The 26,927-nt window shown below is 35.9% G+C and overlaps 2 protein-coding genes across 2 annotated transcripts; both read left to right on the top strand.

Annotated features, from left to right (window-relative positions):
* Window positions 1-1,585: 1,585 nt before the first annotated feature.
* Window positions 1,586-2,032, top strand: LOC113350860. Its single transcript, XM_026594967.1, has one exon. The coding sequence runs from the start codon at window positions 1,586-1,588 to the stop codon at window positions 2,030-2,032; it is 447 nt and encodes a 148-aa protein (XP_026450752.1).
* Window positions 2,033-5,510: 3,478 nt separating this feature from the next.
* Window positions 5,511-5,873, top strand: LOC113350861. Its single transcript, XM_026594968.1, has one exon. The coding sequence runs from the start codon at window positions 5,511-5,513 to the stop codon at window positions 5,871-5,873; it is 363 nt and encodes a 120-aa protein (XP_026450753.1).
* Window positions 5,874-26,927: the final 21,054 nt, after the last annotated feature.

Below are 26,927 nucleotides of genomic sequence, written 5' to 3' on the forward strand. Positions count from 1 at the left end.
AAAATAATGATTTAAATGATTTTTATTAATCAAATATATTTTCTCTTGATAATACATGCTTAGTTTTATACTCTTGATGTATAAGGCTTGCGATTAATCTTTGATATTTTGAGAATCTGCTTTTGGCAATAGTTAGAATCAAAACAATTATTAAATTTGCATAATAAAAATTAAATAAAACTACATAAATATTGTTGAATGGTGGAATCATCACCCCTATTTTCTCCATAAAATTTATATCACTTGTTAATTGAATTTTCTACATTTCTAAATTATTTAAATCTAAAAAAAAATTATTCCCTTCAGAAGTTCGAAAAGAACCCCTTTTACCACAATCTACAACAACTTTTGAAAATACATCAAGAAGTAGCAGGCATATTGGGAGTAAAGCAAATGAAGGACACAGGCAAATACTTGGGGCACCAGCTTCTCAAAAAATCTCATCTAACGGAATCACACAAATTTTTAGAAGACAAGATGGAGTCAAAAACTGCAGGGTGGAAGAGGATCTATCTAACTCATGTTGGAAGGACAATGCTCATCAAAACTGAATTAGGAATGATACCCCTTTTCTACATGGCCGCCTCTTTGCTTCCTTAGACTATTATGGATCAGTTAACTAGATCAATTCCGAATCTCTGGTGGGGGCATGACAAGGAGGTCAAAAAGATGCACTTTATAAATTGGGACAAATTTGATCTTGAAAAGGACAAGGGAGGGCTGGGAATTAGGTCAGTGAAGCAGTTAAACAAAGCAATGATAGCAAAGCTAGTGTGGAAGTTCTTGGAGGATGAAGACTATATATGGAGGCAAATTATGCGATTCAAGTATGTTAAAATGGAAATTTCTGGGAAGTTGAAAAACCAGCAAAATGTTCAGCTACATTGAGTGAAATGCTGATTGTCAGGGAAGACAGGAGAGATAAATGTTGTTGGACTGTAAGGAATGGAAAGAAGATTAATGCATGGAAAGACCCTTGGATACCAGAAATCCTAAGTAAGAGACCTGAGTGTGGAGTAGAAGGAGAGAAAAGAAGCATGAAGGCGGAGGATCTTATTATTAAAGAAGAACACAGATGGATGAATTCAAGATGCAGCAGCTGTTCAACCCATCTGAGGTGGCAAAGATAATGGAGATACATCTACCAGTCATGACAGAAGTCACTAGAACTGATAAACTGATCTGGACTCCACATCCTAAAGGTGAATTCTCTTCAAAATCCTTTCTTAAATCTTTGATTGATAGCTCTCCGTCTTCATCAGTAGTAGAAGATTTTCCTTGGAAGAAATTCTGGAGTATTAAACAAATACCTCCAAAAATTCACATATTCATGTGGAGATTGCTTAGAAATGGTATATCAGTGGCTAAGAGAATAAAGAAGCATTTAAGGGAGATAGATGATGAATGCAGATTATGTGCAAATGATATAGAAATAAAAGAGCATCTATTCCTTTACTTTCAAACCACACAAGCTATATTATTTGCATCTCTACTTGGGTTAAGAACATGAGGACATCCAGAGAGGACAATTCATGATTATGTAAAGCAATGGCTTACTGAAGGAGAGGACTATGTGAGATTGAGAATGGGTGCTTTCTTATGGTGGCCAATCTGGAAAAACAGAAATGCAGTAGTCTTCAACAGAGATAACACAAAGATAAATGTTATAATACAAGAAGCCATGAAATGGTTCAATATGGAGAATTGTGCTGAAGATTTGGAGACTATGCCTGATGAGATAGATATGCTGGAGAACCAAGATCATATTTGGAAGCCACCTGATGGACAGAAAATGAAGATTAACTTTAATGGTGCAGCTGGTCCACGGGGTTTTTCATGTGGTGCAGTAGCAAGAGACTGTAATGCTAGATTTCAGGGTTGTCAGAACAAGATTTTAACTCATTGCACTGCAGTGGAGGCTAAAGGAAAAGAGGCTCTGTTAGCTGTGGAGTTGGCTCGAAAGAAGGGGGTTAGAGACATCATCTTGGAAGGAGACTCTCCCATAGTCATAAATGCTCTCAAATACACTTAGTATAAACCATTCTGGATGCTGCAAAATACAATCAACAAAATAAGAGATGAACTGAGACACTTCAACAATGTGGAATTCAGATACGCAAATAAAAATGCCAATAATGTGGCACACATGGTTGCAACTTTAGCTGTAACTAATCACCGCTCTAACGAGTGGTTATCCTCCCCTCCTTCTTGTATAACTCACATCCTAGAGAGTGAGTCTTCTATTTCGATTTTGTTTTATTTTGTTTTTCTGTTGTTTTTCCCCCGTCAAAAAAAAATAAAAAAATTGGTTCTGGTACCTGAACTTGTTTTACCGGTTCAGGAACTGTTCGGCCGGCTGCACATATAAAGAGAAGCTTCTCTCTTGTTTTCTTCTCCATCTTCTTCTTCTCAATAGTTCGAGAACGAAATAGAAAAACCTAAGGTTTGAATACCCTCTCTTATTTTCTCTCAATTCCTAACTTTCTTGCAATTTGTTTGAACCATTGATATCAGGAGAAATTTTTATTCTGAAGGTCAAGAACGGTTTTCAAATTGATCATAGTTTCGGAACTTCACCATTTCCAACAGCTCGGGTACCCAAGTAAGTCTTCGAGAAACTCTTGCTTATTCCTTATCAGCATGTCTAGAAGAAAGTATAATAGTGGTGCTATCTCAAGTAGAAGAACTGTTGATAGTGATGATGAATTTGATGATTATGATGTTGGTATAGATGTTCTCCAACCCTATTATGATACAGCCTTTCGAATTAGCTTTACTAGTCTGCTCGCTAGGAACAAATATGTCAAGTTTCTTAAAGGAAATTTCATTACTGAAAGAGTTTATGATCGAACTATTCAAGAACCAGAGTTCACCAGTTACATTCCAGTCCGAAGTTAACTTGTAGTAGGCTATAGTTTTTAGCGGCTTAATATAGTGTGGTGTTCAAATCTGGACTAGGTCCCGGGGTTTTTCTGTATTTGCGGTTTCCTCGTTAACAAAACTTATGGTGTCTGTGTTATTTCTTTTCTGCATTATATTTGTTTATATAATTGAAATATCACAGGTTGTGCGTAGTTCAATCAATTGGTAAATCCAACCTTTGGTTGTTGATTGAAATTGATTGACACTTGAACATTGGTCTTTTGTACCGTTCAAGTTGGTTCTCATAATAATCTGGCTCGCTGATTTCTATCTATTTGATTTTCCGATTACATTGAGAAACAAAGATATAACTCTTAGATTTATTTTCCTTGATTGAGTCTGACTGTCTACTTGATTCTCTTGGAATTATATTAGAGTTAGTCCATACAGATTGCCTAAATGAAATATTGGGTGTGGTTGTTAGACCCTCGCTTTTTCAGTATGACCCGGATATCTTCTTCATCTTTGCAACCAAATCCCAAACCAAGATGCACATGTTCTTATCCCATACTAAATATCCTAATTATTGGTTTGCTCATTCAATTGGTCTTTCTGGAGGTATTGCATTTGCGTGGGAAAATGGTATTGATTGAAAACTCATGCATCCTACTCATAATACTATTCATGCCATCATCACATCTCATAATCATAAACCCGATATTCTCCTAACTTGCATGTATGGTGACAACAATGCCATTGAGAATGAAGCCCAATGGCAGTATTTATTAGATATGAATCCTTCTGTTGATATTCCTTGGTTATTAATTGGTGATTTGAACTTCACCATGAATGATTTTGAGACACATAGTAATCATCCTTCTATCAATTATCAGTCTAGACATATTAGGGACGTTGTCAATCAATTATGTTTAATTGATTTGGGATATCATGGTTCGGATACTACTTGGTCAAATCATAGATCTGGGGATTATCCTACTTCTGTCAGATTGGATAGAGCTTTAGTTAACTCTTATTAGATCAATAGCTATGATACTGCTCATCTTCAACACATTGCACCTCTCGCTTCAGATCGCAGTCCTATTTTATTGCATTATATGCCTGATTTTGGTAAACGTTATCCATTCAAGCGTTAAAGATGTTGGTTTAAAATGCCTTATTGCTCAGTTACAATCTGTAATAACTGGAATATGAATTTTCACGGGTCTCCTTCGTATCAATTTTCCTATAAGCTTAAACATACTAGAACTGATTTGCAACAATGGAAAAGGATTTCCTTTGATAATATTGAAGCTCATATTCATTATCCGCATCAACGTCTATAGCTTTTTCATGATCAGAATATTCTACCAATCATCCTCGGGTACAACAATTAAATACGTCTCTTCAAGAATGGTTAACTATTCAAAAATATTATTATATACAACAAGTAGGTGCTCATCTTAATGAGGCAGACAGAAATACAAATTATTTTCATTCTATGACCAATTTCAATAAGAGGAAATCTAGTATTCAAGCAATTAAAGGTCCTCTTGATATTTGGTATGATACTAGATCAAATTCTGAAGAAAATTTTCTCAAACATTTATTTGATATTACTACCACTATAAGGCCTCTCCAACATCTGGATATCTTAAATAACTTTTCCCCTTGTATTTCAGATGCTGAGAATTCAAGACTTATTGCTATACCTGATGTTGCAGAAATTAAAGATGTAATTTTCCATATGAGACCTTGGGCAGCTCCTGGTAATGATAGGTTCTAAGATGTTTTTTATCAACATTGTTGGGATATGGTTGGTTCATAGGTAACTGCTATAGTTCAGCATTTTTGTACTTCTCATCAAATGCTCAAAGATATTAATCATACATATCAAGTTTTAATTCCTAAAATTCCTCACCCTCAAACACCGGAAGATTACGGACCCAATAGTCTTTGTAATGTCAGTTACAAAGTCATTTTAAAAAATTTATCCAACAGATTAAAAGACGTTTTACCTTGAATAATCTCTCCAACTCAAATAGCTTATGTTCAGGGAAGACACATTTATGATAATGTTATCATATCGCATGAAATTTTCCACACAATGAAAACTAAGAAAAACAAAGATGCTTTAGTTGGTTTGAAACTTGATATGTCCAAGGCGTTTGATATACTTAAGTGGCAATTTTTAGTATATTCTCAAGCAACTTGGATTTCATTCAGTTTGGATTGCAATGATTGAGTAGTGCATTTCTACTACAAACATCTCATTGTTGATTAATGGCTCTCCCACAACCACCTTTGCACCTTCTAAAGGCATTAGAAAAGGGGATCCTTTGTCCCCTTATCTGTTTCTCTTCATCATGGAGGCTTTTTCGAGACTTGTACAACAAAATATTTCATCTGGCCATCTAAAAAGTATTCAAATTGCTCAACATAGCCCTTCTATTTATCATCTGTTTTTTTCATATGTATCTTTTGTTATTTTTGCAAGCTACACCAGCTCATATGTGTAATCTTCAACAACTTCTTATCTCTTTCGGTCAAGCATCTAGACAAGTCATTAATATGTAGAAATCAATAATCTTCTTCAGTAAGCATACTTCTACTTATCATAAGAATAACATCGGTAACATTTTACAAGTGAAATGGGTCTCGTAGAAAAGTATTTGGGAATACCTCTACTTATGCACATATCAAGACACGGAAATTGTCAAGGAATTCTAGACAACATGACTGCTAGATTGCAGGGTTGGCACAGTAAATTGGTTACGCAGGCAGGTAGAACAACTCATATTAACTATGTCCTTAGTACTGTGGGAATGTATCAAATGCTGGTTCTCAAATTACCTGATACTACCATTAATCAAATGGATAGAATTCAAATAAAATGTTGGTGGGATAATTACAACAACCATATGTCTCCTCACATAATGTCTTGGGATAAAGTAAGATTGCCTAAAAAACTTGGAGATTTATGTAAAGACATTCAAGCTCGTCAACGCTATTAGACCGGTTAAGAGTCGATCAAGAAATGATATATCCGCGATTGACTCGATTAGTTAATATAGATTTTAATTAATAGGAATTAATCTAACAACGATTTAGATACGAAATCAGTACTACTGAAGAGACATCGAAAAGTTATGCAGAATGGACAACTCGAACGCGTCAATCGGATACCGGAGAAGATATCATCGGATGAGTATGAAGGGCAGATTAGTCATTCGGAAGTCTGGCCGACCTGGGCATCCCATATCATTTGGGTGATTTCCTTTATCATTATTCGTTGGCCTTATCACCAAAATTCGGACGACGAAGTTATTCTTATCTTTTCTTCTTTCTTCTTTCTCTTTCCTCTTCTACTGCTCCTCCGTTCTTCTTCTTCTTTTCTGCTATTTCTCTGTAGAAGTTGAGTGATTGAAAGTTGATTCGAGAGAGGGAGCGATAGACGCAATCGATGAGTTACAGTAAATGAATTATACGGTGTTGCTGGTGTTGGCGAAGAGATGAGAGTGGTGTTGATTCTTGGTTAAACAGAAAGTCAGGGTTCGAATTTGATGTTGAGTTTATTTAGAAATTGGTAAGTTAATCGGGATGTTATCAGTTGAAGATTAAAGGGTTGTTGCTAGATTGAAAATGTAGTGTTGTTTTTGAAGATGATTTGAGATGTAATGAAACTGTGAAGAAATTAGGGTTCTTGGAATGATTTCGAGATTCAGTTAAGGGTGAACAACAAGGAATTACATGAGGGGTTTGCTAGATTGGAAGACTTTGATTGATGTTTTGAGTTTGAATTATAGAATAACAGATTTGGGAACTGAGTTAGGGTTTAACTGAGAACTGGTGGTGTTGATTTGAAGATTTATTCAAGTTTAGAGAAGCTTTGAGGTAATTTTTTTACTTAATTGATTTGAAAGAATTATTCATATTCTTTGTAGAGTGTTTATGAATGCTTATGAAGCTAATGAATTGAGCTGATATGGAATTAAATTGTATATGGTTGTGGTTTAGGTTTATTTTGATCTACATGGGTTAGTATATGTTGAAGATGAAATTAGAATTAATCTGTTTTTGTAGTTTGAGCTGAAATGAATGTATGTTGATTACATATTGGAGACTAGAAATGGGTTCAGCTTGTTTTGAGTTCTTAATTGAAATGGAGAATAATAGCTAATGTTGATGAGGGTACGGAGTTGGAAGTAAACTGGTTTTGTTATGTGTTAAGTATTGGATATAAACTGAGATAGTTATGGCCAGTAGACATTGGTATTTTAGATGAATGTTTGGGATTTTGTTGCTGGTAGTTGGAGTTGTAAATATTACAGTCTGGTGGAGTGAAACAAAAGAGGAGTTAATGATGTTTTCTTTAAAGCATGAACTGGTGATAAATGGCGTATTGTTTGTGAATGGAATAGATATTGGTAGTGTAGATTATATGGATTGCAGTTCATGAGATTGATGTTGATAATGTTGAACTGGTGAAGATGAGATACTAAGATTATACTTAGTCTCAGCTGGAGTTTGTATGTGCAGATAACAATTCCGTAAGAAGAGTTGAACTGAATTGGGCCAGATTGTGTCGCAGTTAAACTGTATTGCAGGAACATAGATTCTGGTAATGTTTATTGGTCTTTATCAGTTGCAGGGAATAGTTAAGTTGTAGTGAAGTTACAAAACTTATGACTGAAGAAGTTGAATGAGATGTTATGTGATTGTGTTGAATGAGAGTTGGATGAATATGGTGAAGTTGAGCTTGCAGTTGTAGAAAGAGTGAAATCTTGGATCTGCAATTGCAGGTAATTTGTAATTGTATTTGTAAATTGATCTTGAAGTTCATTTAGAAATAATGAATAGATTGTTATTGAAATGAAATCTGTAATAGAAGTTTAGCTTTGGCTTGTGGCCTATTAGTCAACCTAGTTAGTAGTATGACTGAGCTAGTTTAGTTGACTCAGTTTATATGACTGAGTTGAATCGTCTTGACCCATCTGAGTCAGTTTAGTTGACTGAGTTGACTCTGTTTGAACGATTCATCTATTTAGACCTGGACCAGTTGACCTTTACTGGACGTTGACTGTTAGTTGAACCCTTTGACCGTCAGTTACTGTTGGTTGACCCAGGTGGATCATGCCTCGTGTAATGGGCTTGTTAGTGGACTTGGACTTTAGGCATTTTTCTTAGAATGATTTTTTAGGGACCATGGTTTTTTCGGGGGACCATTGTCTTATTAGTCCAACCTCCCTATACTAATAAGGGGTGTCCTAAAGTTAGGTAAATACACATTTACCCTTTATTTTAATTTAAATTAAAACTAACCTAATAACTATATAAATCTAATCATATACATCTAATCTAATTGAATCTATTATCAAAATCAAAAACAGGAGGGGAATCGAAATTTTTTAGTTTTGAAAATAAATAAATTATTTTCTTCTTGTTCTGTCTTTCCTTGACGTTCCTCGTTCGATTGAAAAAAAAAAATCAATGTGACCGAGCTGTGTTATTTTTCCCACTATGTATGATTTAACCGAACTTGTCCAACTATGTTAGGTTTGTTCGCAAATTTATTTGACAAACCGAACTCTTCACTAATTGCATACATGTGGAGTTCGGTTAGATATGTTGTCACGTTAAAGTTTGCGAACCAACTAAACATGACTCTGTAAATCCTATAAACAAAGTTCGGTAACATGTTTGTTCACCGAACGACTAAAAACCTCCATTAAAGAGCGAGTTCGGTAACCCGCGTGTTTGGAAAAAGTAACCGAACTACACTTTCAGATGAGTTCGGTAACCTGTTCTTCACATAAGGTAACCGAACAAGCCCAAATCTACTCTAAAAATTTACATTTTTTTTTGAAAATTTGGAGCAATTCAACCAACATTATCTAAGTTTGAAGCATACCTGGGTACCCAAATACTCTTCCTCCGATTGTGGTTGGTAAAATCCATCGTTTTTCATGTTTTCCTTCTTCATCTTCTTTAACTTTACTCTCTCAATAATTCTACTTCTTTTAAAAAAAACCATCTGATTTTTTAATGTCACTAATTATCTTTAACTTAATCATTACACTAACTATTATTACCCAAAATTAATTAGGAGGGCAATTTAGGTATTAATATAAATATCTAGATAAGGGGTTACCTAGAATTACTTCTAATGTCTTACTCAAAATAAAACAATGGTCCCCACAAAAAAACCATGGTCCCCAAAAAATCGTTCTTTTCTTAATTAGATGTTTTGGACCTCTTGTGGTCCGATTTAGACTTTGGTTTCTTCTTCAAAGTTGTAGATGTTCATAAGAGTTAGCTAATGGACTTTGAAACCAATCTAATTGAATTAGTAGATCTTAGATATGGTAAAGATAGATAAATAAAAGGTGTAGAACCTTAAATGGGCTTAGAAACATTAGATGGACTTGTATGATTCTTGTATGCGCCTTTTGGCTAGATTCTTAGACTTCTTGTGTGATTAGCAGTTAGTCTATATTAACAACGATCGATTCAAGGACGAATCAGTGGATCTCGAGGTAGGCGTGGCTTGTCATCAAAATAGGTGGGAATATTGTTAACTCTTTTGTGATTATTGTTGTTTTCTTTTACCAAAGTTTAAGTTTAACAAATTCATGCATTATCTGATTGTGTATTCCATGCATTGTTTTATTTAAAATTCCGAAAGTACTATTGATTTATTTTAATCTTTCCATTGCTCCTTCATTTATACCACTCACTTTCGAGCTATGATTAATAGGTGTGTAACGAGTTTACCATATAGCTATCTAGGTGCGGGACGAGTCACCACATTATATATTGTTTGGAAGGTGTTAGTTCCATATACATGATTGTTTACTTCTGTGAAATTGGTTGTGTTTAGTGTTCGGGGAAAACAAGAATTGTTTTCAAATCATTTTCAATGATTGCATGAAAGTTAAATGTTATTCCTATGAGGCACCCCTTTTAGGGATGATGTGCTCACCCATTCCCACTTTTAGTTTCAAAGACAGATCAGAGTTGCGCAACGAAAGCTTCAAGGGTCGAGTTCGTTAGCTGTTTAACTTCTACTATGTTTATTATGTTGCATATTATATTTGTAAACCAAACAACTATTGTATATGTATCATTTGAGAGAAGTTTCTGTATATATACATATATTTCTGAGTGGGGCTAGTTTTGGGTTAAGTTTTTGTAGCAGATTTCTTAATTGAATGCTCAAGTATTTGATTTAGATTCGTAGTGCCTCTTTCTTTAGTTAATCTCTTGAATTAGCCAGCTGCTAGCTTTGGGGGCGCTATAGTGTTGGTATCAGAGCTCACTATTAGATCTTATATGGGAAAAGATAGAAATGTCCAATGCTAGTTAGAGAGCTAGATTAGTTTAGAACTGGGTTGGGTTTGTGAGATAAATCTTAATCACTAAAAGTTATTAATAATTAAAGGAATTATTTGATTGATTGATTTGTTTTGTTTTGGTTGTTTGTTTGTTATGAAGTAAAAATTGTAGGGTACATCAATAACTTTAGCTAATAAGGATTTGAGAATAATTAATCTAAAAAGTATGAACACGTACACAATCCAATATTAGTAAAATAGTGAGATTAGCATTTTTGTTAGATCTTGAAAGTCACATAGAATTTACCGAGTACCTTGACGTAAATGTTAATAATATTGTTGAGACTTTATTATATTTGTAATAGTAGTTGGAATAATAGTTCGACTATCAATGTTAGTAATAAAAATGTTATAATAATAATTATAGATGAAAATAATAGTAATAATAAATTTAAAGGAAGTAATGTTAGCATTTATCAATTAGGATCATAGTGAACTTAACTTAACAAAAATTTCGATAAGGATATAGAACGATAAAAATAATAATTATGATTAAATAGTTATGGAAAAAGATTAATAACGTTCATCTACGGTTAAATTTTGTAAATTAAACAAATGACAAATTAGAAATATATGTTTGCGTCTAAACTAGATAATTAATATAATACTTATTAGGCGTTAGACTTAAGAAAGGGAGGATATAGTATATAAATAAAAGACTCAACTTGTTAGTAATCTTATACCGAAATTATCTTTAATCTAACAAATGATTTAGTAAACTTTTAAAGTGAAACAAATATACATGAAATAGTAATATACTATTCAAATACTTGGTGTAATATTATAATTAAAAGAAAATAAATTCGTATATTAATAGGATACTTTACACTAATAGCAAAATCTAAAGACTATTAGGATATATTATAATTTTATGCAGACTCAAACTTAAACCATATTAAATTACCAACGTCAGTCTTTAACAAGATATAGTATATGGATTCAATATGAATTATCAATCTTTACGTGAATCCAGAGTTATATTTAGAAGATTAAAGCTTAGTATACCAACTGGAGTATTAACTTAAGAATAATGAAAATGATATGATTAAGACAATAACTTTTGATAAGATAAGCAAATAATAATATTATATGATACTAATTACTGTAAAGTTTAGAGTTAGTGTAAATATTATTTGGACAATAATTATAGGATGGTAATAGCAAAATGTAACTTGTATTAATAGTACAACTTGAAGACTACTTAGCAATAAAATAAATTTAATGTATAAAGTTAGATCAAATCAAATTTAGTATTATTAATAATAAAATTAAACTTGGCATTATGATTAACTATGATTAACTTTTATCGGCCTAAGAAATAAGAAATAAATGTTATAATAATAATAAAATATTAACACCAAATAACTATGGAAAAATTGTTAGCGGTTACATATTTATATCAAGTCACATAGTGAAATAAATAAATAGATACATTGGAAATAGTAACAGTAACATTTGGATAATCGATATAACATTAAGTTATTCTTAATTAATACATGAATTTAAAATCTATTTAGTTATAATAATATAGTTTCATTTTATTTTATTTTAAAATCGATTTTATTAAAATAAATAAATAATAATCTAGATTCTTAGACTTCTTGTGTGATTAACAGTTAGTCTATATTAACAACGATCGATTCAAGGACGAATCAGTAGATCTCGAGGTAGGCGTGGCTTATCATCAAAAGAGGTGGGAATATTTTTAACTCTTTTGTGATTATTGTTGTTTTCTTTTACCAAAGTTTAAGTTTAACAGATTCATGCATTATCTGATTGTGTATTCCATGCATTGTTTTATTTAAAATTCTGAAAGTACTATTGATTTATTTTAATCTTTACATTGCTTGGAAAGGAATTGTAATGCTTTGTTTGTCTTCGTGAATTGTTTGGGAAATAAGAATTTCCATTTGATTGTTTGGAAATGAGAATTTTCATCTGTGGTATATAGGATGTTGCTCCTTCATTTATACTACTCACTTTCGAGCTATGCTTAATAGGTGTGGAACGAGTTTACCGTATAGCTATCTAGGTGCGGGACGAGTCACCATATTATATATTGTTTGGAAGGTGTTAGTTCCATATACATGATTGTTTACTTCTGTGAAATTGGTTGTGTTTAGTGTTCGGGGAAAACAAGAATTGTTTTCAAATCATTTTCAATGATTGCATGAAAGTTAAATGTTATTCCTATGAGGCACCCCTTTTAGGGATGATGTGCTCATCCATTCCCACTTTCAGTTTCAGAGACAGATTAGAGTTGCGCAGCGAAATCTTCAAGGGTCGAGTTCGTTAGTTGTTTAACTTCTGCTATGTTTATTATGTTGCATATTATATTTGTAAACCAAACGACTATTGTATATGTATCATTTGAGAGAAGTTCTTGTATATATACATATATTTCTGAGCGGGGCTAGTTTTGGGTTAAGTTTTTGTAGCAGATTTCTTAATTGAATGCTCAAGTATTTGATTTAGATTCGTAGTGTCTCTTTATTTAGTTAATCTCTTGAATTAACCAGTTGCTAGCTTTGGGGGCGCTACAGTTTAGGTCTTAAAAATCTTAAGAATTACAATTCAACATTTTTAGCAAAGTTAGCGTGAAACCTGTTATATAATCAGGATACTTTATGTGCTCGAGTTTTGAAAGGAAAATATTTTCCTTTTCATGATTTAAGATATCATACACCTCCTTCTACTAAAAACAACAGATGGATTTGGCAAAGCATTATCATGGTCTGGAAATAATTCTTCAAAAAACAAAATGACAAATTGGTGATGGTTCTACTGTCAATATTTGGACTCACAAATTGATATCGGAATTAGATTCTCCCATGCAAGATTGGTCTGATTTACACCTTAGTGATTATCAATGGGTTTCTCAACTTATTGATTCTTCTACAACTCACTGGGATATCCCTATACTAATGCAATTCAGTTCTTCCAAGTTGATTCCATCGTTACTCTTACTATTTGGCTAGATCAACAAGATTGTTTAATATGGCCTCTCACTGCAGCTGGCATTTTCACTTCAAGATCTACTTATAATCAACTTTATGAAGATTAACATTCTCGTACAGTTGTTGTTACTTCCTTATCTCCTAAATTTTTGCTTAAATTTTGGAAAATACAGATATACCTTAAAATTGTTGATGTTTCTGTGGAAGATTTTTCAGAACTACTTACCGGTCAAGGAAAAATTATTTCACAATCCGACTGTTTTTTCTCAGTGTGTTCTCTACAACAACCATCATATTGAAGATTTGGATCATCTGATTTACCAATGTCCTTTTTCTCCTACAGTATGGAGATATTTTGTTCCTCATATATATCGAGACTTAAGTCGGCATCAACATTTCATGGATTGGGTTCAGACTTGGCAATCTCCAGACTCTAATATTAGTATATACCACTCTACTCATATTATTCATATCATTGCTTGCATTTTGCATTCCACTTGGAAACATAGATGTCAGATAATCTTTAATAATACTATTCCTAATCATAATGTAGTCATACATAACATTACTGCATATTGCATTTTCATCATCTCAATATTTCTGACAATACTGCTCGGGATGTTAGACATAATCTTAGAATCCATCTTTCTAGGCAGGCTCCTCCTCTGTATTTTTTGAAGATTAACATAGATGCTTAGTTTCATCCTAAATTTTATTTAGCTGGAATTGGAATTTTAATTCGTGACCATACAAGGCGGTTTGTGGCATCCAAAGGAACATTGGAGAGAACTGTAAATGCTTTTCAAGTAGAGGATCAACAACCTCCTCCTCCCTGGCAGAGTTTACCCCTCTTAAGGAAATGTATAAAACTGTGTAATAATAGTAATCTAGTACGGTCTTGTGTTCATGTTTATAGGTGATGTAATAAATCAGCTGGTGCGTTAGCTAAAGCTGCTAGAAGGTTGCGTCTTGATGAGGAATGGTGGTCTAACTGATGAGCGTCGTTTACTCAATAAAATAATAAGATATTTCCCACTAATTAAATAATAATATAATGGTAGTAAGGATCGTTCCCACGAAGAGTAATACAATTGATATGTTATCTAATTCAGCGAAAATATAAAAGAAGTATAAAAAAGATAATAAGATAAAGATGATGAAGAAATCCTTCGCTGTTACTAACCGTTAACTCAACATTGTACCCGTTTATATCTTGTTAGAATCAATTGTCACATACCGTAGAATAGCAGGTACGCTTAGCTATCCCTAAAACTCCTTGTATCACCGGATACGGAAGCGCCCGATGGTGTGACAGGCAAAGACACACAGAAGCTTGCAAGTATACAAGGTCAAGTTTATAGAATAGAAGGAAAGCAGGGGAAAGTCCATAGGGAGTGGGAGCATACAAGAAGTTTTCCTAAGCTAGCAAATGATGTAAAACAAGATACAATTTCACAATGTTATAGTGGCAGTGAAACAAAGAAGGCAAATGGCATGAACCAAGGCTGCAAGGTAAAGCAAAGAAAACAGCTAAGAAAACAGCAAGGTAAAGCAGCTAAGAACCAAGGCTTGGAAGCCAAGGGCAGAGGTGAGTTTGTGCACTGACTTCAGTGCACAAAAGGCTTCAAAATGCAAGAAAAAAAAGGCAAGAAAATAAACTGAACTGAAAGCACACAGAACTGAACTTGAGTGACTGAAAAAAGAAAAGGAATTGTGGCTAAGCTAAGGCTTAGATTCCACCTGGTGTCCTAATCAGATAGCATATTCCTAGGTTGAGTTGAGTCCAATGCATACAATAGAAAGGAAAGAAAAACAGCTTGCTAACAGAAATACCCCTAGTATTGACTGTCTTTTGACAGCACAATCAATCACAAGCAATCATAGCACTGCTTTCTTCCCAATGCACAAGAAAAGCAAGCATATGGCATCCTATCCTAGCAATCTACCATTTGACAGTGCACCAAGGCTTCATCAGAGCCTCAGCTTGTTGCTAATTAGCTCATACTACACATGTTAACAGCATCAACATTCATCATGCAAAATAATTCAAACAAACATACACACAACAATCAACTGTAACTGCATAAGAAGACTGAAATTTTGAATTGCATAAATTTTGTTTCAAGTTTCTACTGGCTAGTCCAGAGAGCATTCCCCCCTCTTCTCTCACACAAAACATTACAAATATATACTCCCCCTATCAGAATTAGGGTTCCAACCCCTTTCCCCAAAACAGAAAATTAGGTAAAATTGATTTACCTAATGTGTTGAGATACTCACTCCATCTCGTCGACCCACTCTCCAATTACTTCTTCTCGTTCATCTCATGCTCCAATGTGTTGTTTTAAATCACTTATATCCCCAATTTCTCACCTAGGGTTTCAGTGAGAAGAGAGATGAGAAATTGGAGAATTAGTGGTTGATAAAGAGATAGCACGTGATGGTGATGATGGGCTTAGGTTTAGGGTTGGTTTGGTGGCGTAGATGGTGGAGTGATTTGGGGAGAAGATGGTGGTGATGGAGACGGACATGGTGGTGGTACGGGTTCTGAAGGAAGAAGAGATGGAGAAGAAAGAAGAAAGGTGCGTTTGGCTGGGTATAGGGTGTTCGATACTTGGGTGTTAGGCGGGTTCAGCGAGGTTTGATGATCTGCGACAAGGAGCGATGGATGGGAAGATGGTAGGTGGATCCAACGGCGATACGGAGGTAAGCGTGGAGCGACCGTCGGATGAAGGGATGTAGCAAAACGGACGACCCAAGATGGAGATGGGTGTTGCGATGTAAAGCGGGAGCTTCGGAGTTTGATGTGCGATGATGGAGCGACCGTAGGATGCTGAAATGCTTCGATCTGACGGCTGAAATCCGAGACGGGCTTGGATATAGAAAATGGGTTTGGGTAAGGGTTTTGGGCCTTGGGTATGCCAAGCCCATATCTTCTTTAAGAACAATTCTTCCTCTTCAAGCCCACTTCTAGCCTTTTGGTCTTGTGCAACCATTCTTTGCGGCTTCCTTGCGTAATTTCTTCCGGCTTTTCACCACTCTCAGCTCTTTTCCGCTCCGCAAGTCATCCAGACTTTATTTATTACCAAAAATATAAAATTAAGTAAGAAAAATATTTATTCTTGAAAACAATGAAAATACAGAATACGGGATAAAATGTAGAATTAATGCACAAAGGATGAGTTAAATGCCAACAAAAAGGGATAGAAATATGCATTATTTGGCACTCATCAAATACTCCCAAACCTGAATTTTACTTGTCCTCAAGTAAAACAAAACTAAGGAAATCCTAACTATACCACTGTCGCTGGTCTCTCGAATGCATTTAGCGTATGCACTAAGCCTTTTAAACCACTAAGTGTCCCTAGTGGACGAGTTGAAGTCTCGTGAAGGTTTGCTTAGAACGTACCTACAAAGTTCTAGGTCAAAATATAAGCTCAGATTCCATCAAATGTGACATGTGCAAAACAGTTTAAGCTCACAGCAAAATGGAGATGTCAATCTAGCTATGTAAGGCACAATCCTAGCACTGATAACAAAAAAAGACATGTGATAAGAGTGTAAAGTGTATCTACACATGTGTAAAGAAAGATCTGAAGTTATGACTACTAATCACCAAGAGATAGTTTCTCAGGCTAAGAACTGAGGTCGAAATCTAGCTAGCTGTCCGGACTTTACGAGAATTGTGAATGAGTTGGAGGTATTTCACAATTACTCGCGTTGTACATCAATGGCATACACCCTCCTTGCTTATTACAATAAAACACAAAAGATGACTCTTTACATGACTCTTATTTACATTGACTATTCTCTTTTTATTTTTGGAACAAGAGATGATGGAATTGATAAATACTTGATCTTTTTGTATTTTTCTGATATTTTTCTCTTTTTTTTTTTTCTGAATAAATACATCGTTTTTTTTTTTTTTTTTTTTTTTTTTTTTTTTTTTTTTTTTTTTGAAGATAAACACTTTTGATACATATACAAAAGGAAACAAAAAATTACATGACACTTTGCAAGAGGTAGCCCTTTTGATGCACCCAGTTAAATTCGATGGTTGTCTTTCTTAATGTAACCTCCACCTTCTATCCCAACCAACCAAAGAACAAGCTAGTCAAGTTTCGTTCAGTATTCTAAAGTGATTGGCAATCGTAACTTCCTATCAAACACCTTGAAGATCGAGGCCATACATGTATTGGTAGATCGTGCGCGTGCAAATTTCTTATCACTATGTGAATTGTGCTAGAATCAGGGTGCCTAAATATCTAGACTAAGACTCCTAATAAAAATACATATTTGCACAAGAGTCAACATTTCAAGGTAAATGAGCTCCATTTTTATGATTTTTTTAATTTTTTAATTTTTTTTTGAAATTTTTCAATTTTTTCAAAAAAGAAGGAGTTCGTTTTCAATTATGGCAAATTATCATGGTATCTACTCTATACCCCCAAACCTAAACTAAACATTGTCCTCAATGTTTCAAAATATGGAAAGAATTAAAATGCAACATATGGAAAGGGACATGCTGAGTAGAGTAAAAGGAGAGAGAATACCCGATTTCGGCGAAAGCAGAATTAAAACTCCGTTATTCAAGGCAAAAATCCAACATATTTCAGCCGAGATCATATTGGATTAGCAAAATATATACAAAAGGAACAAAAGGGTTTTTAAGAAATTTTATCTACTGGATTATATACAAAAAATTCACCATACACTAACAATCTAAAGAGTTGAGGATCAACCCAAAAGACAAAGTGTAGCGGTTTCAACAACTTCACACATGAAAGAAAAGCACGTGAAGCTGTGAAACCAAATGAGCTACCCCCAAACCTGGATTTTACAGAAGATATAATTTTGAAAACAAAATCGCGCAGTTTCGGGGGTTCATCATGCAAAAGGTCTAGCTCGAAATGAACTGTGCTAGGGACGGGCAAACATGCAATTTCCAACTGTGGTTCCTCAAAGATATTATACTTAGAAGCGAAATAGTCCAAGAGGACTTGGGAAGCATACAGTTCCAATCCTAGATTAGGAATTTTCAGAAAAATTGGTTTTACAATATTGGTACAAACCAAATCTAGGTTGGGTGGAAGGCCAATAGATTGTGACTCATGTAGGAGAATAGGTGCGTCATTATTAATCAAATCAAAATCTCCTAAATCATCTACACATGTCACATCATGCTCACAATCATCAATCAGTTTAGCAAGTTCACACTCAGAATCATCAACATCATCAACAAATTTATTCTCATGCATCGGCAAATCAGGAGAAATATCACAATGTGACCTAGGTAGAGAATCAGACACATCAAATATATTTTCATGCATATCAGTGTCTACAGAAGATTCAACTATTCCTATGTCATGCTCATCTTCACAGAATAATTGTACGAATCCCATGTCAATATCAAAATCATATGAATTACAATGAGTATTAAAAAAAACAACATTCATGAAGGTCGAGGGCGAGAAGCCATATGTTTTTGAACCAACAGGTTCCACAATATTTTCATGTTCTTCTAACATATCATCATAATCATCATAATCATCATCATGGTAGCATGCATATTGGTCCTCATTAACAGTGGTGGTGTCATTAGTCGATTCATGTTTCTCTAAATTAGGTTCATATTCAACATTATTTACATGAATGGGACTAGACACTTCATTAGGGACAACATACACTTCCTCATGAATTTCCTCCTTTTGTCGGTGAAGCAAAATCTGATCTAAATGTGCATGAATTCGTGATGTAGATCTATCATAGTCTTGCTTACAGAGTCTTAAAGCTTCTGTGGTGGAGTCTAAATTCATGGGAGTACAAAATTCTTCATGTTCAAATTGTGGTGAATGGTACATGTGTGCATGGTCATTAGGGTTTACAAAATATTGATCGCAACCCTCAAAGGATTGATTATGGTCCCAATGACTACCATTCTCACAATTTATGGGCATTTCATACCTTGGATTTTCTCTACATTGCCTAAAATTATGCAAAATATGACAATTCTCAACAGGGTGGTCTAAACTACCACATGCGGGACATGCATAGATTTCAGGTTGCCTAAGAAAATTAGATGTGACAGATTCCTCATGTGATTGCATTTCTAAAGCTGTGATTCGAGCTTCTATTTGATCCATAAGTGATGATTGTGTGAGTGAGGCACTAGCAAAATGTTCATTTTCACGTTGCGATGAATGATGCATGTATGAATAGTCATTAGGGTTCATGTATTGCGGCTCGGGACTTTGAAAATGTCCATAATAATTCCTATGACTATTGACATCATGGTCCGTGGAAGGTTCATAACGTGGGACATGCCCATAAGCAAGTTCTCTAAGAGTTTTATTTCCATCCCCAGGAGCAGACCAAAATCCAGACATGATTGGCTCAAAAGCTAAGTAACTATGTTACAAAGCCCAAAATTTGGTTTTTAATGGGTTTGGATTTTTGGGAAAAATTTGGTTTTGGTGGGAGACATTTGAAAATTTGGTTTTGAAATGGGAGAAAAATAAAACTTTTGGTTTAAGATGGGATAAAGAGAAAAAAAATTGGTTTAAAATGGGAGCAAGTAAAATTTGGTTTTTTTTTTTTTTTTTTTTTGTTTTTTTTTTTTTTTAAACTTAGCCTAGCATAAATTATCACACCCCACAAAAGAAAATAAAAACAACAATAAATAATTACAAGCCCATAAAAGAAAGAAAAAGAAGAAAAAGAAAAATTATTACAAGCCCAAATAAAAATAAAGAAAAACAAAAATTATTACAAGCCCACAAATTAAAAATGGAAGCCCACAGGTTGGGTTCTCTTAATGGGTTTAGGCTTACCTTTGAAGCACAGCCCAGCTGCTCAGTTTGATTGCAAAAGCCCAGTTGGGCTTTGGATCATCCTAAGCTTTTGTCTTTGTTCAGGCCCAGTTGGGCTTGGCTCAACTTGTTAAGCTTGGCAGCAACTTCAGCAGGCCCAGTTGGGCTTGATGGCTCAATTTAGCACCAGGCAGCAGGGGTTGCAGCAGATTTGGCCTGGCACCAGCAGGAGGTAGCAGCAGCTTGCCTTTGCACAGCAGCAACAGCTGAGGCACAGCAGCAGGAGAAGCAGCAGCAGGAGAAGCAGCTCAGCAGCAACAGCAGCACCACAAGTTCAGCAGCACCACAAGCAGTAGCTGAACAGGGGCAATGTTGCAGGCTTGGCAGCAGCAGCTCTATTTGGGCTTCACAGCAGCACAACAGCACCAGAGGTTTGTTCTCAGCCTCACAACAAGGTCACAGTACCTGGTCACTCAACAAAAATGTCAATGACAGCAAAGAAAGGCAGTGAACAAGAACTGTAATGCACGATTGACTGCAAGAATGTAAAGATGACTAATATGCAAATATGATATGCAATCAGGACAGCAAGATGCAATGAGTATGCAATGCAAAGATGAATATGCAGTAATGAATGCAAGTTATGATGAGATAAATGCTTACACTAAATGATTATACTAAATGCAAGATATGCAAGTGAATAGCAGCAAAAGAAAACAAGGAAAAACAGCAACCACACAATGCCAAGTCCCCGGCAGCGGCGCCAAAAACTTGGTGTGACAGGCAAAGACACACAGAAGCTTGCAAGTATACAAGGTCAAGTTTATAGAATAGAAGGAAAGCAGGGGAAAGTCCACAGGGAGTGGGAGCATACAAGAAGTTTTCCTAAGCTAGCAAATGATGTAAAACAAGATACAATTTCACAATGTTATAGTGGCAGTGAAACAAAGAAGGCAAATGGCATGAACCAAGGCTGCAAGGTAAAGCAAAGAAAACAGCTAAGAAAACAGCAAGGTAAAGCAGCTAAGAACCAAGGCTTGGAAGCCAAGGGCAGAGGTGAGTTTGTGCACTGACTTCAGTGCACAAAAGGCTTCAAAATGCAAGAAAAAAAAGGCAAGAAAATAAACTGAACTGAAAGCACACAGAACTGAACTTGAGTGACTGAAAAAAGAAAATGAATTGTGGCTAAGCTAAGGCTTAGATTCCACATGGTGTCCTAATCAGATAGCATATTCCTAGGTTGAGTTGAGTCCAATGCATACAATAGAAAGGAAAGAAAAACAGCTTGCTAACAGAAATACCCCTAGTATTGACTGTCTTTTGACAGCACAATCAATCACAAGCAATCATAGCACTGCTTTCTTCCCAATGCACAAGATAAACAAGCATATGGCATCCTATCCTAGCAATTTACCACTTGACAGTGCACCAAGGCTTCATCACAGCCTTAGCTTGTTGCTAATTAGCTCATACTCAACATGTTACAAACACAAGCATTCATCATGCAAAATAATTCAAACATAACATACACACAACAATCAACTGTAACTGCATAAGAAGACTGAAATTTTGAATTGCATAAATTTTGTTTCAAGTTTCTACTGGCTAGTCCAGAGAGCATTCCCCCCTCTTCTCTCACACAAAACATTACAAATATATACTCCCCCTATCAGAATTAGGGTTCCAACCCCTTTTCCCCAAAAACAGAAAATTAGGTAAAATTGATTTACCTAATGTGTTGAGATACTCACTCCATCTCGTCGACCCACTCTCCAATTACTTCTTCTCGTTCATCTCATGCTCCAATTGTTGCTTTAACATCACTTATATCCCCAATTTCTCACCTAGGGTTTCAGTGAGAAGAGAGATGAGAAATTGGAGAAATTAGTGGTTGATAAAGAGATAGCACGTGATGGTGATGATGGGCTTAGGTTTAGGGTTGGTTTGGTGGCGTAGATGGTGGAGTGATTTGGGGAGAAGATGGTGGTGATGGAGACGGACATGGTGGTGGTACGGGTTCTGAAGGAAGAAGAGATGGAGAAGAAAGAAGAAAGGTGCGTTTGGCTGGGTATAGGGTGTTCGATACTTGGGTGTTAGGCGGGTTCAGCGAGGTTTGATGATCTGCGACAAGGAGCGATGGATGGGAAGATGGTAGGTGGATCCAACGGCGATACGGAGGTAAGCGTGGAGCGACCGTCGGATGAAGGGATGTAGCAAAACGGACGACCCAAGATGGAGATGGGTGTTGCGATGTAAAGCGGGAGCTTCGGAGTTTGATGTGCGATGATGGAGCGACCGTAGGATGCTGAAATGCTTCGATCTGACGGCTGAAATCCGAGACGGGCTTGGATATAGAAAATGGGTTTGGGTAAGGGTTTTGGGCCTTGGGTATGCCAAGCCCATATCTTCTTTAAGAACAATTCTTCCTCTTCAAGCCCACTTCTAGCCTTTTGGTCTTGTGCACACCATTCTTTGCGGCTTCCTTGCGTAATTTCTTCCGGCTTTTCACCACTCTTCAGCTCTTTTCCGCTCCGCAAGTCATCCAGACTTTATTTATTACCTAAAAATATAAAATTAAGTAAGAAAAATATTTATTCTTGAAAACAATGAAAATACAGAATACGGGATAAAATGTAGAATTAATGCACAAAGGATGAGTTAAATGCCAACAAAAAGGGATAGAAATATGCATTATTTGGCACTCATCACCCGACTACCAGATTCTATTCAAAAGAACCACCTTGAGGTTCGCTTACAAGATGTAATTCCCCGAACGCATTAAGATTTATGAATTTAGGTTTGATCCCAGCAGTTAAACTCGGTACGCTCGGTCCATTTCCTGGTGTTGTCTTTACTCGCAATTGCTCCACAGAACTTATGTAGGAGGTAAGCGACAATTACGGATCGACTCAACTCTCTACTAGCATTAGAATGATTAATAGACTAATCTAGTTGGCCACCCAAACCAATCTAAGAATCAATCATAAACCTTCGATATAGTAAAAACAATCCATAATGATTAACTTTAAAACTTGAAACAAACTTGTAAATAATTGAGCTTCACAATTAGAACTTTGAATTCATCCTTAACAATAAAAAGAATTGTTTGTACCCAGAAATATTTCCAGGCACTACACACGATGATTTTTGTTTATGATGAGGAAACACAGGGTTAAAAACATGAAACAAGCATAAAGATAAGGGACACGAATTTTACGTGGTTCGGCATGGTTTGCCTACATCCACGGACGAATCCCCTTGAGGAGCGATTTTATATTAATAATATAATTACATGAGATTTTTTCTCTACCAGCTACCTCCTTTTCTCAGGATTACATTCCCTCTATTTATACAATTCTGAACCAGGCTCTTACCCTCATTATGAGGTAAACATAAATTATATTTATTTCCCTTGCATGAAACCTCCTGGAATTAATTTTGCATGAAACCTCCTGGAATTAATTTTCCATGCATAACTCCTGGCATTAACCTTCCATGCATGGCTCCTGGCATTAATCTACCATGCATAACTCCTGACATTAACCTTCCTTGCATGGATCCTTGTATTGATTTGCGGGCCTCCCGTGTATTTTGTACACGGTATAAACATCGCCCCCTCTTAGCCTCCAACTTGTTGGGGGTTAAGAATTTTGTTTTTCCTTCGCGTTGATCGTCGATGACGTAACTCGCCAGTCGCCCCTAAGCGTGAATAGAGACATTACAAAGACGCCCCCAACTGTGATAACCTGCAATAAAATTTTCTCACGTGCCAGGCGAGACTTTTTGCCACGTGGTGGACTTGTGATGCTCGATAGCTAGTCGAGTCTTGAGTAGAATGTAGTGTGTGCTTGCGGCTGGGGAAAGGATTTTTTCTCGCAACGTAACATCTGGCTGTATTGCTTGTGTTGAGTACGAGTCTTTGGATCAATATCGAGCATTGGGCTCGTGGTTGAGAAGAGACTTTATGCTTGCCAAGGTGCAAGTCTTTCATACTCGCGTGTAAGACCAGATTTTAAGCTTGCGATAAGAGCAAGACTCATGTGCTCACGTGCTAGGTGAGGCTTTAGGTGCTTGCGATGTGATGCAAGGCTAAATCTTGAAGGGTCTAAGCAATCCTCATCTCGAACTTGGTCATGTCGCCATCCACGAACCTCAAACTCGATCATGTTGTTGCTCCAAATGCACATAAAAGTTTTTCGAACACAGAAAATTTTGCTTCCATGCTGTAGGGACTTCAAAGACTATTCTAACGAGCCAAAAATCATCCAATTCGGACTTAAAACGAAGAAGTTATTGACGAAACAAGATTCGAATAAAGCGTTGTGTTGTTGCATATGTGGCCGTGCTAACAGTGTAGAAGTGCTGACGTGTCACCGCTGACTGGGACGGCATTCTGACATGGCACCCCAACTGTGCTGACATGGCACTACCATGCATTAAACTAGCTGACGAGTCGCTGACATGGCAGCTGACACGACGCTGATGTGGCAACTGGCTGGGTGCTGATGTGGCGGATGAGACACCACGGTTGCTGACATGGCAGTTGATGCTGACTGGACCCTGACAGATGATGTGGCTGCTTATTTGTCGTGCGCCGAAAGAAGAACTTCTTTCTTTTCAGCAGAAAATTGCTTTCGTAATTGGACTTTGGGAGTGTCCATTAGGTGGCTAATCAGATTTCTCGAACTAGTTGTGTAGAGCTGCGGATCCGAACTTGCCTCGATGTAGGTCCTCGAACTTCTGCATATTTGGTCGTATACCAACAAACTGTTCTATGGCAGGGGGATCACCAATGTTTGAACTGTTGAAGTCCATTGAGTTGTGTGGTAATGAAAGATTACTCCTGCAGATGTTCTGACGTCTTGGCTTTATGATACGAACTATTACAAAAGACGAGAATCAATCTCTAAGAGCGACTGCAATGGTACGACTAAACTCAAAGATCAAAGACAAAAAAAAAAGACTAAATATGAGTTTAATCTGTATTGTGACGTTATGGGGAGAAGACCAAATTTGGTCGCGCGTAAAACAATTTTACGCATGAAGACGGGCGGATTTCTTAGTTACGTTTCATTTCTGCGCGGAATTATAAATTACGTTTCAAACGGGCGTAAATATAAATCACGTTTGTTATCGAGCGTAAATATAAATTACGTTTGGTAAGGGGCGGAATCTTAAATTCCGCCCGTTGATCAGACGGATTCCAAATGACCGCTCGAAGAAACGTAAAACTAAATTCCGCCCGAGTTAAACACGGTCACACAACACGTGTGAGATCAGACGGGCGAACATCTGGTGTCCGCGTGATGAATTGAACGGACGGACATCTTCTGTCCGCGTGATGAATTTGTCAGGCGTAAAATATTATTACGCCTGAGACGGGCGTAACCAAAATTTCCGTCCCACTGTTTTCATTAGGGTTCAGGGTTATGGCGTACTCTTCCTGTCCGTCTGATCAAATCGGGCGTAATCTTAATGAACCGCCCCTTCCACCAATACCGCCTCTCCTTCCCAACCACAACTCATCTCTTCTACACGAGCCTTCTTCTTCTCACTTCATATTCTTCCACAGTTCATATTCTTACACAGTTCATATTCTTCTTTGCTTCACCGCTCCTCTTCAGTTCATATTCTTCTTCTCCATTCCCATCTACCAACCGTACAAATACCCTAAAAACTCCACAAAAACCCTAAAAACTCCATTATAAGGTATGTATTTTCTACTTTCTTTATTCAATTTGTGTAATAATAATATCATGTATTGTATTTTTTGTTCGAATTTATTTAGGGTTTTTACGTTGAAAATTGAATCAGACTTTATTACTAATTGGATATTCATATTGGGTTAATCAAATCTTATTAAAATTGGGTTAATCACATCTTAATCCAATAGTATGTTAATGTTAATGTTATTACTTTTGTTACTGTTTCGTAATTTAATTTATTTTTGTTTTATAATAGTTATAAATATATAATTGGATAATTATTTTTTGTTAATTTAGTTACGTGATTTAATTTAATTATTTTTTGTTAATTTAGTTTCGTATTTAATTGAATTTTTTGTTAATTATAAATAGTTATAAATATAGTTAATTGGATAATTATTTTTTTGGTTAAATTTATGTTTATGGAATTTTATGATGTTGAAATTTTGTTCGGTTAAATTTATGTCTATTATGGTTCGTGGATTGGTCTTTTAATTATGAAATTGTATTTAACATGTTTGTGCGTAGAATGAACAAGTTTATATCGAGGTTTAGTGGTCGCCAAAAGACCAACAAGAGACAAAAATCTACCGAAGCTGATTACAACTTAATCTCTACCGGTCAAATTGAGGAGGTCGACGTCCCCGGGTTAGGGAGGTTTCCTATAGTGGAAGATGATAAGCCGCACGCTACTGAAGACATTACATTTTCAGACGCACCAACATTTAAGTTTAAACATCGTGGATGTCTGGCATCGGTAATTCATTATTATAAATTTATTTCAATACATTGTCCTAGAGTTAAATATTTGATTGAAAAAGCGGGGTGGGAAAAATTGTTGAACATAGAGTGTAGCGTTACCCAACATGCCGTTGTGATTATATTGTTGAGAGGTTTTGGGATACAACCAACACGTTCCATTTTCCATTTGGTGAGATGGGGTTCACGCCATTAGATTGGGTCATGTTAACTGGACTGAGTATCGGTGATGGTTATGTAGTTCCGTATGATTCGAGCCTATACCAATTTGACTATGTCCGTGAGAAGATTTTTCCGGATATCACACAGGGAACAAGAGGCGCGTCGTGGATATCAAACTCAATTACAATTACATATTTAAGCTCATACTTCAAAGAAGATAAGTTGGTGGCGGCTAATGAAGATTCTCTCCTCGCCCATAGAATAGCAATTGCCTTTTTTATG

This window comes from Papaver somniferum, chromosome 2, assembly GCF_003573695.1.
Source record: "Papaver somniferum cultivar HN1 chromosome 2, ASM357369v1, whole genome shotgun sequence".
Lineage (NCBI taxonomy): Eukaryota > Viridiplantae > Streptophyta > Magnoliopsida > Ranunculales > Papaveraceae > Papaver > Papaver somniferum.